This window comes from Oreochromis aureus, linkage group 11 (assembly GCF_013358895.1).
Source record: "Oreochromis aureus strain Israel breed Guangdong linkage group 11, ZZ_aureus, whole genome shotgun sequence".
Lineage (NCBI taxonomy): Eukaryota > Metazoa > Chordata > Actinopteri > Cichliformes > Cichlidae > Oreochromis > Oreochromis aureus.
The window spans coordinates 37,801,910-37,815,641 of NC_052952.1; the positions used below are offsets into that span (position 1 = coordinate 37,801,910).

General features: G+C 42.5%; 1 protein-coding gene across 2 annotated transcripts in view; it reads right to left on the reverse strand.

The window, feature by feature from the left end:
- atp2c1 (ATPase secretory pathway Ca2+ transporting 1) overlaps positions 1-9,267 on the reverse strand; it is a 32,239-nt gene extending 22,972 nt beyond the window's left edge. For both annotated transcript variants that reach the window (XM_031755038.2, XM_039619627.1), the window contains exon 1: positions 9,119-9,267. In XM_031755038.2, coding sequence (XP_031610898.1) covers positions 9,119-9,142 — 24 coding nt within the window. In that variant the 5' untranslated portion in view covers positions 9,143-9,267. The remainder of the gene's footprint in view (positions 1-9,118) is intronic.
- Between the last annotated feature and the right edge of the window lie 4,465 nt (positions 9,268-13,732).

The following is a 13,732-nucleotide window of genomic DNA, read 5'->3' on the forward strand; positions in this document are numbered from 1 at the left end:
TTCAGATCGCAAAGAGTCTTTATGGAGGCTCAATACTAGTCAACTAAATGATGTAGAATTCGAAAGGTTTGTAAAAGAAGAATTTAAGGAATACATGGACTACAATAACAATGGTGATGTTTCTCCTAGTATTTTATGGGATGCAGCGAAGGCAGTTCTCAGAGGGAAGCTAATTTTGTGGTCCTCATATAAAAAAAAAGGAAAGAGAAGTATCTAAAAGACCTTACTATGAGACTGAAACACCTAGAATCAGAACACATGAAAAGTAACAATGATGACACCTTATCACAAATTAAAGAAACACAACAGATATTAAATAGGTTATACGAGGATCAAATAGAGAAAAGGGCTAAATTCATTAAACAGAATTATTATGAAAATGGTCCCAAATCCAAGAGACTCCTTGCTCGGAGGCTACGGAAACAGCACGCTGACAGATTTATTCAGAAAATTAAAAACCCAGCAAATGATAAGATATGTCATGACATGAGAAGCATAAAAGAATCTTTTGTGACCTATTATACCCGACTGTACGCAGAACCACACAGGATAGATGTGCCCTCTGTCAATGTACTTCTTTCCTCACTTGATTTACCATCAATAGGAACAGAACAAAATAAAAGATTAACACAAACAATAACTGCGGAGGAGATTAACAAGGCCATTTCAAAATTGAAAGGTAATAAGATGGCCGGTGAGGATGGCTACCCAGCAGACTGGTACAAACACTTCAGACATCTAGTAACCCCTCTGCTGAGGGATTGCTTTAACCATGTGCTTACAGGGGGGGAGATACCACCATCCTGGAAACGAGCAGTTATTTCAGTAACTCCCAAACTGGGTAAAAATAGAACAGAATGTGGTTCCTACAGGCCCATAACAGTCTTGAATATCGACTACAGGATATTTGCAACAATATTAGCTAAACGGTTGGAATTTATAACTTCAGAACTAACGGATACAGATCAAACCGGTTTTGTTCGAAACAGGCAAACTCACGATAATGTGAGGCGGGCTCTCCATCTAATAAACAAAATGAAAAATGTCGAATCAGTAGCTGTTAGTCTTGATGCCGAAAAGGCATTTGACTCTGTCTGCTGGAGATATCTTTATTTGGCTTTAGAGAGATTCGGTTTTAACAGCCAAATCATCAGGTGCTTACAGTCTCTATATAACTCACCCACTGCCAGGATTAAAATTAATGGTGATTTAACAGATACACTACAACTAGAGAGAGGCTGTCGTCAGGGATGCCCTCACTGTCCCACTCTCTTTGCGCTATTCATTGAGCCTCTAAAGACATTAGAGGTGTACTAATTAATTATATAATGTATAAAGTTGGTCTGTATGCTGACGATGTTCTCATAACGCTAACTAACCCGGAAATCAGTCTGCCTAATCTTCTTTCATTATTGAAAACATTTGGCATATATTCCAGATATAAATTACATTTACAGAAAACTCAGATTCTCTTATATAATTACCGCCCATCACAAGACATTCAAAAGATAGCCAAGTTTAACTGGAGTAACTCCTCTATAAAATATCTAGGAATCCATATACCCACAGATCTATGAATGCAATTATGTCCCACTAACATCAGAAATTAAGGCAGACCTACGGCGCTGGTCATTATTGCCAATGAATATGCACAATCGGATAGATGTAATAAAAATGAATCTTTTGCCAAAGCTTCTCTATTTGTTCCAGGCGCTGCCTATACACGTACCCTCCAAGCAATTTAACGATTGGAATAGGATGATCTCTAATTTTATTTGGGCCAAACAAAAACCAAGAATAAAATTTCAGACATTACAACTGCAAATGGACAAAGGTGGACTCGCTCTGCCGTGTCTTGAGGACTATTATAGGGCTGCACAGCTACGAGTGATGATTGGGTGAGGCTAAATGGAAGGAGATAGATCAATCCTACAGTGAGACACCGCTTCAATCACTGCTTGGAGATCAACCACTCATTAAAAGACATATAGATGCAGACCTGCTCCCGACACTAATGAAAGGGCCCATAGAGATATGGCACAGGATACTCAAATATGAGAAAACTGAAAAAAAAGTGCCCGGACTTTACGATGGCCTTCTTACGATTTGGATTTTGCACCTGCAAACATGGATAAGAGATTTATACAGTGGTCACTGATCATAAGGGTATAACAGGCTACTGGAAGATCACAGATAAAAATGTACTAAAAGACTACCAGCAACTCCAGAGAAGTTTTTACTTGGAAAGACAGGATTTCTTTAGATACCTGCAGCTGAGGCACCATTACGACAGAAACATAAAGTTCCTAGAAGAGGAGGCCACAGGTTGGTTAAAATCTTCCTTGACTCATGTAAGGAGAATGCGCCAAAGAAACAGATATCCAGATTATACAAATGTTTACAAACATGTAGGAATAACACAACGTACATCAAAGCTAGATGGGAAAAAGAGGCTGAAATAATAATACATGACGACAACTGGTTCAATATATGTAAGGCTGTGGTAATGACCTCGAGCTCAGGTCTATGGAGGGAATTTGCATGGAAAAACATGGTGCGCTTTTTTGTCACGCCTAAAGCTAAGAGTAAACAAAGTAAAGACCCCGACAAGGTTCAGTGTTGGAGGAACTGTGGATGTGTATCTGCAGGATATTTTCATATTTTTTGGGAATGTGCTAAGATTGTCCCCTACTGGCTAGTAGTGATCAAAGAAATCACTACCATGATGGGCTTGAACTTGGCCCCTGATTTCACTGTGTTTTATCTATGTGATTTGCCCCAAGGACTGAGGATTTCAGACAAATATCTTTTATTGATATTATTGGCTGGTACAAAGAAAGCCATAACTTCATAAATGGCTAAACGTGGATCCACCATCATTCTTGGACTGGATAGGTATTATCAAGGAAATTTACACAATGGAGAGACTGACTTTTCCACTAAGACTGGCTGCCGATAAATTTGAGAAATACTGGAAAAAATGGGACCTTTATTTAAATGGAAAAATATTATAATTTCTGATACCATGTATCATTGCTGTTGTTCACCTATTTGATCTGATTGTACCATAAAGGGATGTCTTTTTTTTTGTTTGTTAGCCTAGATCAGGGGTCGGCAACCCGCGGCTCTTTAGTCCTTATACTGCGGCTCCGCGTGGTTTGGGAAAATAAATTAGAAGTATTTCGCTGAAGTGTATTTTATTTATGTTAGTTCTTTTAAACTTGTAGTTCTAAATTGGAAGATTATTGTGATATTGAAATATAAATATAAAATTATATTCTATTATTTTTCCTCGCTCAATATAAGCGTCACACTCGCGGAAGCCGGTATTCCCTTGAAACGCCGTGCATTTATCGAGACTTTCAAGCCCAGGTAGGCCAATTATGGATCTTCGGATCAACATTATGTCAGCAGCTCCACCGTGAACTATGTTAAAGACAAACACTGCTCACGCCTCACAGATGACAGCTTACAGTCCTGCGTAAACTCACTTCGCACAGCACCGATTAGCAGACGCTGTGCGCAGAGGTTCAGGAGCAGAAGTCCCATTGTAAACATACCACGGCAGACCCGACGATGTTTGCATGAACGCGCTTTTCAGCATCTCTTTATTGAGCACTTTTCACACACGGTTTGCTGCGCGATACAGCCGGCTGTAACCGCAGCTCACAGCCCGACACACACCACCACCAACAACAACAGCAGAGAGAACACAGACGTAAAGTCAGCGAGGCGTGATTGCGGGTGTCGCTCAGGTGCGTCCGCCTCCCCTGCAGCGGCGCTGCAGACCACGCCCCCGCCGCACGCATTAACCAGGTAAAATACATATTTAGGCAGAATTTTGCAAATTTTTCTATTTTTCATTTTTCAGCAGCATAGTGCTTTTTACCAATTATTTTTAAAAGTCAGGTCAATGCTCCAAAAGCCCAAAGGCGATATAAGGGTGTGACTCACAACAGTTTTTGTTTGCTACATGGATCATTTTAGTTCAGCTGGGTGTCTTTCCTTTTGTTATATTTCTTTAAGAGTTCAAAATGTGTTGATTACATAAATAAAATGTAATTTTCTCTGTAGCACTTCAAGGATTTCATAAGCAACACATCTTAGTTGTTCACACAAAGGTAAAAAACAATATATACAGTGTTATCTTCATTTTAGATGTCAAAAAGTATTTGCGGCTCCCAGTGTTTTCTTTTGCGTGGAAACCGGGTCCAAATGGCTCTTTGGGTGTAAAAGGTTGCAGACCCCTGGCCTAGATGCTCTGTGCGTGTTGGGGATCTGAATGTTTTGTAAAAAATATACAGGACTGTCAATAAAAATAAAGTGTAAAAAAAAAATAAAAATGCAGTTTTCGATCCTCACAAAGATAGCTACAGGAAACACACACACACACACACACACACACACACACACACACACACACACACACACACACACACTTTGTATAGACCTGATTTTAAATTGCTGGAGCGCCGCTGGTGTTTGACATATTAACCCTTTGTTATCCTCGGTATGAAACCTCCTCGCTCTCCTTCAGTTTCACATCTTTTCTTTAGCGTGCATCACAATAAACACACAGAGCTGCTGTCATTTCTGACATAATGTGTGTTTTGTGTGCAGAGAATATCTGAGACTTCCTGTTCTTTGTGTGGCCTCATGTTTCACAGGCCTCTCTTATCTGGTTAAAGCACCGAGCTGCACTCTGGATGACGGCCGGCTCGGTGCCAAACGGGCCGTTAGCGGCACGCCTCACTGGCTGCTGGTACTCATTTCACTTCCCGAAGGATCGACGGACTCCAGTGGAATATCAGCAGAGCTCCACATCGCTGCATCCCTCTAAGTTAATGACGGGCAGAAAGAGAAAGTAGGTCGGACCCGACAGCCGGCGGTGACTTTCAGACGAGGACGTGATTGAATTCATTAAAGAGAAGAAGGTCTGTCCACAGAGGAGGACGGGTGTTTATTTCTGGACCAAACTGTCCTGAAAACATTCACAGATCAGACGCGTCTCGTTTCACATCCACACGATGGAGAAAAAGTCTGCTCACGTTTGAAACTGGACTTGTAGCACTGATCCCGACCGTATAATAAAATGCAAAGTGCAGCACAGCAGGCCCGAAATGCTTTGCACAGTAAATAAAACCTTTGACGTTTGTACCGGTTTGACCGGCTGAGATCCCGACCGGGTCGGGCTGAGCTCCCTCTGCAGGAACGTGGGGGGATGGCGCTGACCTGAGGACCCAAAGCCGACTGGCCAAAATGTCCACAGAGAGACCAAGTCATTTTAACAGTTCTTCGTCCTGATGAGGAGGATTTTCAGGACTGTTTTATTTTATTATACAAAATAACATTCAAACCTGTCCAATGACCTCGGCCAGCGTCAGCCAGAGTGCTGCAGGTGAACCCGTCGACCCGCTTTACCACCTGATCCACACACTCTGATTTCACTGCAGTGTCACAGGAAATGATCCGAATGCTCTGACCGACTCCGTCTTGTGATTTTTGAATAAAATGGTAATGTCTGATGTCACCATCATTTAAGGTTTCTCGCCCAGCGCCACGATGGCGGGCGCTCCTGGTGAATTTATCTCTTCTTGTTTAGCTGCTCGTTAGCAACGACCTGTCAGACACCAGGATCAACCCGAGGAAAAGCACCGTGGGAAAGACACACACAGAGCGCTGCGTCACTGACATCAACACAAAGGAAAAAGGGGAATTTTATCCTAATTGACTGTTTTTATAATCACTGGAGGCCCGTTCACAGAACACTCTGGTGTTTGACGTATGAACCCTTTGTTCATTTGAAACCTCGTCCTCGCTCTCCTTCAGTTTCATCCCAACAAACACACATAGCTGCTGTTACAGGAACAAACAACAAAGAGGTTTTATTTCCACTTAGATCCTCTCGGCTGCTCCGTACTCGGGTCTTTATTTGTTATTAAAAGCATAAAGTTAAAAACAGACACTCGGCTCATGTTTGCAGGTGTAGATGGGCGGGGCAGCACTATGAAGCTCTGGGTGGACGTTACCTGACACGGACCAACAACCTGCCGTTCATCAGCCGACCCCGACGCTCCCAAGCTTACAGGACTCTGTGCAGGTTATGGTGGTGGAGGAGGAGCAGGTACACTTAGCACCACCTCAGTGTTTATGATTTCCATCCTGAACGCCGCCTCACGGCCCAGCTACCGTTTAATTATCGAGGATAAGCTGCTTATGGCGCCGCTGTGTCGCACTGAGCGTGTTCAAACATGGCAGCAGAGCAAACACACCTCCACCCACCTCCATCCACCACGCTGATCACTGGCATCAACCTGAAACTGCAAATTAACCTCTGTTACAGCAGAGACCTCACTGAGAGGCTCGCTTCAACTTTATCTGGAGTAATAATAATATTAATAATAATAATCATAATCATCATAATAATAATATAAATAATGATAATAAGCCTTCACAACAAAGTGACACCTGTTCACAGATGAGCCAATAAAAGCTCTCCTGAGCCGCTGAATCAAAGGCTCAGGTGGTGCTGGTGGGGTAAATGATTGTAGGTGAAGTTACCAGTGATGGAGCTCACGCACTACTCTGTTTTCCTCCAAACTCAGGACCACAAGCACTTCTGCAACAAAGACGAGCCAATCGGAGCTGAGCAAGACCTCTGAATAACTACATCACTCAGATCAGCTTACACAGCTCCGCCCTTCATCAGGGTGGAGCGCCAGCTTTAATCTAATAAAAGAAGACGGGTGGAGTCACTCCATCAACCCTCAGTCTGAAACATCACAGTTTTCCCTCTCAGCTGATTAGCACACACTCACGTGTCACTTTTGATATTCACACAAACGCACGCACACACATGCACACCACCTTCTGTGACCTCGCTGTATTGACTGCACTTTCCACAGCAGCCACAAAATTGATTTTCCAGGATTCATAAACCCAAACGACTGTTCTGAACCGTTGCGCTGCGCCGCACTGATGAAGAGCACGCTAAACTTCACCCGAACCTGCCTCAGCCCGTCCACACGCAGCTGTTCTGTCCCCGGCCTGTGCTGGTCAGCATCACCAAAACCACAAAAAAACTGTTAAAAACTTTTCAAAAACAATGGTTTGACTTAAAAATATTGAAGCTTTGAATGTTATCAGTGAAGAAAAGTTACAAATCTGAAAGAGAAAATCTACATTTTAAATATCACACAGATCGTCACCTGAGTTTTCTTTGAGAAGAAAGCAGCAAATTTACAGAGCGAGCCAATCATGAATATTATCAGGGAATTAAAAACATTCAAGGGGAAATTGAGGAAAATCTTTCAGGTATAAAATATAAAATCACAAGAGAAGACTAAACTTACAAGTCTAAAAGCCACCAAAAAAAAGTGATTTGTCACATGATTTTGTCACCAGACACATGTGGTCCACACTTCCATCTAACCAATCACGTCAGTTAATCACACCACACGAGCCGAGGCGGCTGCTGATCAGCAGGATGTTTTGCTTTCAGTTTCCTGGTGTGGGCGGGACGATTTTTAATTATAAAACCGGTGTTGCGACCGGTTCTATAATAAAAATAGGTCCTAACAAAGGAAGCAGTCACGCCACTAGCTGCATGCGGAGCATCATACCGTTGTCCTGACGCATCAAAGCCGTGAGTGGATGTTTTAGCAGGTGTGACACGTATGTGCAAACCCAAATTAACACAATAACTCCAAAGAACCAAGAGCAGGGCGGAGAGCGCGCCAGGTCTCCAGGCCTGAGACGCCGCTGCTGATAACAGTAAACTAAACTACTGCTCGATATCAGCTGATATCCTTTATCAGTGCCACCTGAGCCAAAGTTCAGAGCATCTCGAGTTACAGAATTCTCTCCTGGAAATCTGAGATTTGGTTCATTAGTCTGAATAAAGAGATCATTTATTTCATTTAAAATAATAAAAAAAATCCAAGTTTTGTTTAGCCTGGATTTTTCCCTCAACGAAGTAGTTTTTATGCATTTGAGTTTTTATAGCACACTCATAGACCATGTTTTATTACGTCATCATTTATTGGTGCTGTACATGTATTCGGTAGGTAAAATAATACTCTCCTCTGCATGCAGTAAAGAGCCTAATACATGTATTCTCCAGCAGCTTCATAACTACAGTGACACAAACACACCGGGATTTTTAGGCTCCATTATTTTATTTTACCTGAAATCTTTTTTTTTTTCTTGACTCTGCAATATTTAATTATGTTACTTATTTATAACTGTTAATAGCCTTTAATAGACTGAATTCTTTTTTCCCGATGGTCCGAGAGGTTTTCTTGTCTCACGTTATTAAAATATTTACTTTATTACACATTACCTGTAATATTTAAAGCATTTATTATATATTTTGGTTATTTACTTATTCATTTCCCCATACAAGCCTAATATAGTTTAGGTACTCAGTTTTATCATATATATTATAACCCACAGTCATCCTGACATTTTCGTAAGTTTTTGATATTTCCGTACTTGTTCTTTATAAATGACCGAGGTTTATGTTTGGGTATCATTATAGTTTATTATATGTACATAATAATTTATTATAGCGGAAATGGCATTTCGCTTTATTTACCTGTATATTTATTATCAGTAAGGCCCGTGGTATTTTTTTCCATCTCCGTAATAAGCCTAACCTGTACCGGCCCTGGCACGCCTGTACTCTGATAACGAGCGCGGAGCTCTCACAGTGTTAGCCTGGCTTAGCCTGCTAGCTGCCCCGCCGGTGAACTCACGGTTCCCGGGGACAGGGATCGCGGACCTGGCCGCTGGAAGCCTCAGACACTCACGACGATCTCAAGAGCACCGACTGCCGACTGTCTGGGTCTCATTCTCCGCCATGTCAGCTCCAAGGGGCTAACTTACGTCAGGTTTCCCGGTGACAGCTACAGGCTAACAGCCGCTATCAGCACTCCTCTCCCAGAGACAAACTAAGCAAACAAACCCGCCGCCGGGCTGCTGTCAGCTGCTACGGACAGTTACTGAGTTCCGGAAGGTTTCACCGCTCGAACCGTGTTTGATTCGTGGGCTCAGAGGTGGGTTTAGTGCCGTTATGAGCCGCCATCATGAAGGAAAAGTAAAAATTTGTAAAACTTACCAGCAGCTCCCGTTTCTTCTGCATCTTCCGTGAAATCCCGGAGCGCAGCGTCTTCTTCCGACAGAGGAGCGTCCACCATGCCAGCCGTACTCACGGGCTCTGCTCCGCGCTTCCGGACACGCTTTCAAAATAAGACCGGCAGCGGAAATGGGCGGTCCTCTGATGGTTCTTTCAACAACGTAGGTGTTACTGATTTCAATAAAAGTTAAACATCAGCAGCTAAATAAAAGCATAAACGCGGAGGCTGCAAACGAGCGGAGCGGGAAGCCTAAACAACGAATTATATAAAAATAAAAGATACAAATAAAAATATACCGACCAAAGCAGCTACACCAGCTCCCGCACTGAAACGCAGCAACATCAAAATATTAATTAATTTTTTATTCTAATGAAGGTGCGCTGCAATTTTTAAAGCATTTTCCAAATTTGTTTATTTCATAAAGTATTACATCCCACTGTCTGTATGTTGTATACTTGTTTTTATACGACCTTAAGTATAAAAACATAAAAACAAGATGACTAACGGCGAAGTCGTGCTGTTTTTAAGGGGCAGTGTTTGAAACAGTGCTTTTCATACCCACCTGGGCAGACAGGTTAGTCATAACGCCAGTGCAGGCTGGCTTTTATTTTGAATACGCAGTCACCTCACTTCCTGTTAGGTTTCAGATGACTTAGCTCACCGTGCCAGAAAGTTCCTCTGGTCAAAACACAGATCCTGTGTGTTGCAGCACATGACTCACTACCACCAAATGCTGCGAGTACTACTACTACTACGTCATATCATATAATTTATCATATAACGTATATCAGTACTACCTGTCACTATTGCTGATACTTATATTTCATTGCTAAAGTAGTTATTACATGTTTTATATAGTGATGGTGAGATGAAGCCTTGTGATGAACTGAAGCTTTCCATCCAACTGGTCGACCCATGGTTCGAAGCATTGTGATGATTAATTTGCTCTACTGCGCCATCAAGTGGACGATTCAAGTGAAACAGGCTCTATGATTATAATGATGTGATGTGTAAACCTCTAAACTGAATAAATAAATTGTTTTCATGGTTATTTGTCCCGAATATTGTCTCAGTATGTCTGATACAAAAGAGAAACTGGAAAAAAAAGAAACTGAAAATTTAGATCATGCATCAGTACATTTCTATATTTTTATATCTATAAAAAGAAAGCTGACACTTGCGAGACTTTATCAAAGGTGTGAGCATCACAGAAGAAGCCTTTGTGTCAAAGTAACTGAGTAACTGAATAGGATAAAACACAGAAAAACATGAAGGTGGTTTTCCTGGCCTGGGATTTTATAAAAATATTCTGCAGTACATCAAAAACAAAAGAAAACCATTAATCAACATATGAACATTGCCTGATGCTGCTGAAGTGAAACAAAGCAAAGTTACAGAGTTTTGATTAGAGACACAACTAAGCGTTTTGCAATTTGCATAATTTTAAAAAGTTTAAATTTGTTCAGTATTGAACGGCAGAAATTAGGTTTTCTTTTCGGAAGTATGTAAAAGGAAAGAAAAAGCAGTCGACAGCGCTGTAAACAACGGTAGACCTGTGCGTAACAAGCAAGCGAATAATGCAGAAAACAGATTTTTAGACTGGAAACTGTTCTTGAAGTACAGAGAGAGAGAGAGAGAGAGAGAGAGAGCTGTGCATGAAGTGTGATTTTTATCCTGGTGGAAGCAAAACAGTAAAAGTCAGAGTGAATTCATGACGATGTTTATGTGAAGCGTAGTTTGGATCTTCTTTTGCTGCTGGTTCGGTCAGTATTGTTTGGAGAGAGCTCAAACTAACAGCTTTAGAATCAGCGCAAAAAGGGCGTGAACACAAAGCGCGGACCCGCCGAAACATCAGAGTCAGCGAGCTGTCGCTTTCAGCCCCGACCGTGTCCGTGCCGTCGGGTGAGAAAGGCGACATCTCACTGATTCTGATCCGCGGGTCCGCGCTTTGTGTTTACATCCTTGTGCAGAATCTGTGTTCCTGCTCTCATTTACTGTTTTAGCTGTTTGGTGGTTGTTGAAATTTTGTGAGGTTTCACCTGAGATTCTGGCGTTTCGGGCAAAATAAATTTATATTAAAAAATTGATTCAGGATTTTAATGAATCGATTTCACGTTATCCAAGCCAGAATCGATTTTAATCGATAAATCGATAATCAAAACCCACCCCAGTAACTGTGTAATCATGCTTATGTACATCTGGATCATGACACAAACTAGTGTGTGGCGCTGCACTTTTTAATGAACTAAAAGACAGAAATCAGATTATAGGATCTGTATTGTTGTTTATTTATATTGTGGTACTTATCATTCGTGATATTTATTACTGTGTGCATACTTTATTAGAAGAGATGAGATTAAAAAAAAATCTCATCGAAGAAGAAATGCTCAAGTAGCTGTCTGCCCATTTTATTTCGAATCTGGCGCGAACCGGCGAGCCAGTTCCTGAATCAGTCACATGGTACGGGCTGCCCGCGAGGCCTCGAACGTCACTGCATACGTAATCAAAGCAAGCCTCGATACGCGCTTCACAAAAACTCCCCCGAGATTATCCGACACACGTATCGAAGCTTCGACACACAGGACACATCGCTAGTTTTATATATTTTGCCTTCAGTCATTGCTGAAGGAGCTGCAATGTGTCATGCAGGGGGTGAGAGGGGATGTCCATAATGGGCATTAGCTAACATCCTCCTCTCACCCACCTCCTCTATGGGATCTAGGGCACTGTCCAGGACAGAGCTGGCCCTCATTAACAGTGAATTAAGCTGTTTTCTGTCCCTCCCCAGCAGACAACCCCATACAAGATAGCAGAAGCCACCACAGTGTCATGAAGGTCGTCAGTGATGTCCCACACACCCCAAAAGACCTCAGCCTGCCAGCAGATGGAGCCGACTTTGGCCGTTCTCGTAGAGAGTGTCAGCGTTATCCGACCAGTCCAGCTTATTGTTCAGGTAAACATGCAGGTATTTGTACCTGTCCATCACCTCAATGTCCAAACCGTGGATGAGTGGTGGTTTCCTCCAGAAGTCGACCACCATCTCCTTCATCTTACTGGTGCTGAAGTCGGTGATGAACTTCCTGTACTACAAATCGTTCCCTTCAGAGACACATCCAACCATCGCCAAATCATCAGAGAACTTCTGGAGGTGGCAGTTAGTGGTATCTGAAGTGTAGACGGTAAAGATGAAGGGAGGGAGCACCTGAGGGGTCCCCGTGCTGCATACCACCACCTCAGACGCACAGTCCTGAAGCCTCTGTGGTCTGCTGGCGAGGTAATCAACTGTCCATGCAGTCAGGTGACACCAGGTGACTGTACTAAAGGCACTGAAGAAGTCTAAAAATGTGACCCTCACAGTGATTCCAGTTGTCTCCGGGTGGGTCATGACCTGGCTCAATGATTTAGGAAATGTCTGATTATTATTGAAAGTAAAACTTTATTGCTCACTTTTTCATCATTTATACATATACATGCTTACAAGAAGACTCTCAGGTCACTGATCACACTGCACCTCTCAATGCACCTGCTAGTTAGATGGTGTGTATGTGTATGTATATAGATGTAAGCGTGTATGTAGAAATATGTGTGTGTGTGTGTGTGTGTATGTACGGATGCATATATGTATATATACATACATACATACATATATGTATATATACATACATACATACATACATACATATATGTATATATACATACATACATACATACATCCATCCATTCGCTTCCGCTTATCCTTTCCAGGGTCGCGGGGGGCGCTGGAGCCTATCCCAGCTGTCATAGGGCGAGAGGCGGGGTACACCCTGGACAGGTCGCCAGTCTGTCGCAGGGCCAACACACAGGGACAGACAACCATTCACGCTCACATTCACTCACACATTCACACCTAGTGACAATTTGGATTATCCAATTAACCTATCCTCAAACTGCATGTCTTTGGACGGTGGGAGGAAGCCGGAGTACCGGAGGGAACCCACGCAAACACGGGAGAACATGCAAACTCCACACAGAAAGACCCCGGCCTGATGGTGGAATTCAACTCAGGACCTTCTTGCTGTGCGGCAACAGTGCTAACCACCGTGCCACCGTGCTGCCCCACCGTGCCACCGTGCTGTATGTATGTATGTATGAATATACATGTATGTATGTATGAATATATACATACATACATATATGTATATATTCATATATGTATGTATGCGCATGTATGTTTGCAGGTGTATGTATAACTTGCACATATCTTTCTTGTGTAAATGTAAATTTGTCTGTTATTGTGTAAATACTTACGCTACTGTGTACTCCACACACATGGAGAGATGCCAAACTGCCTTTCACTGTTCTTGTAACAGTGACAATAAAAAGCTATTCTATTCTATTCTATTCTATTCTAACCTCACAGGTATGTTTGGACTGTGGGAGGAACCCGGAGAACCCACATGAACAGGGAGAACATGGAAACTCCACACAGACAGAGCCAGCCGGATTCAAACCCCGGACCTTGTCTCTGTGACTCAGAGTGACTCACTGCTCCACCGCGCTGACCTGTCAGTGAACCGACACGGATGAATGAATCGACAGAGAGCCTCACACGCTTA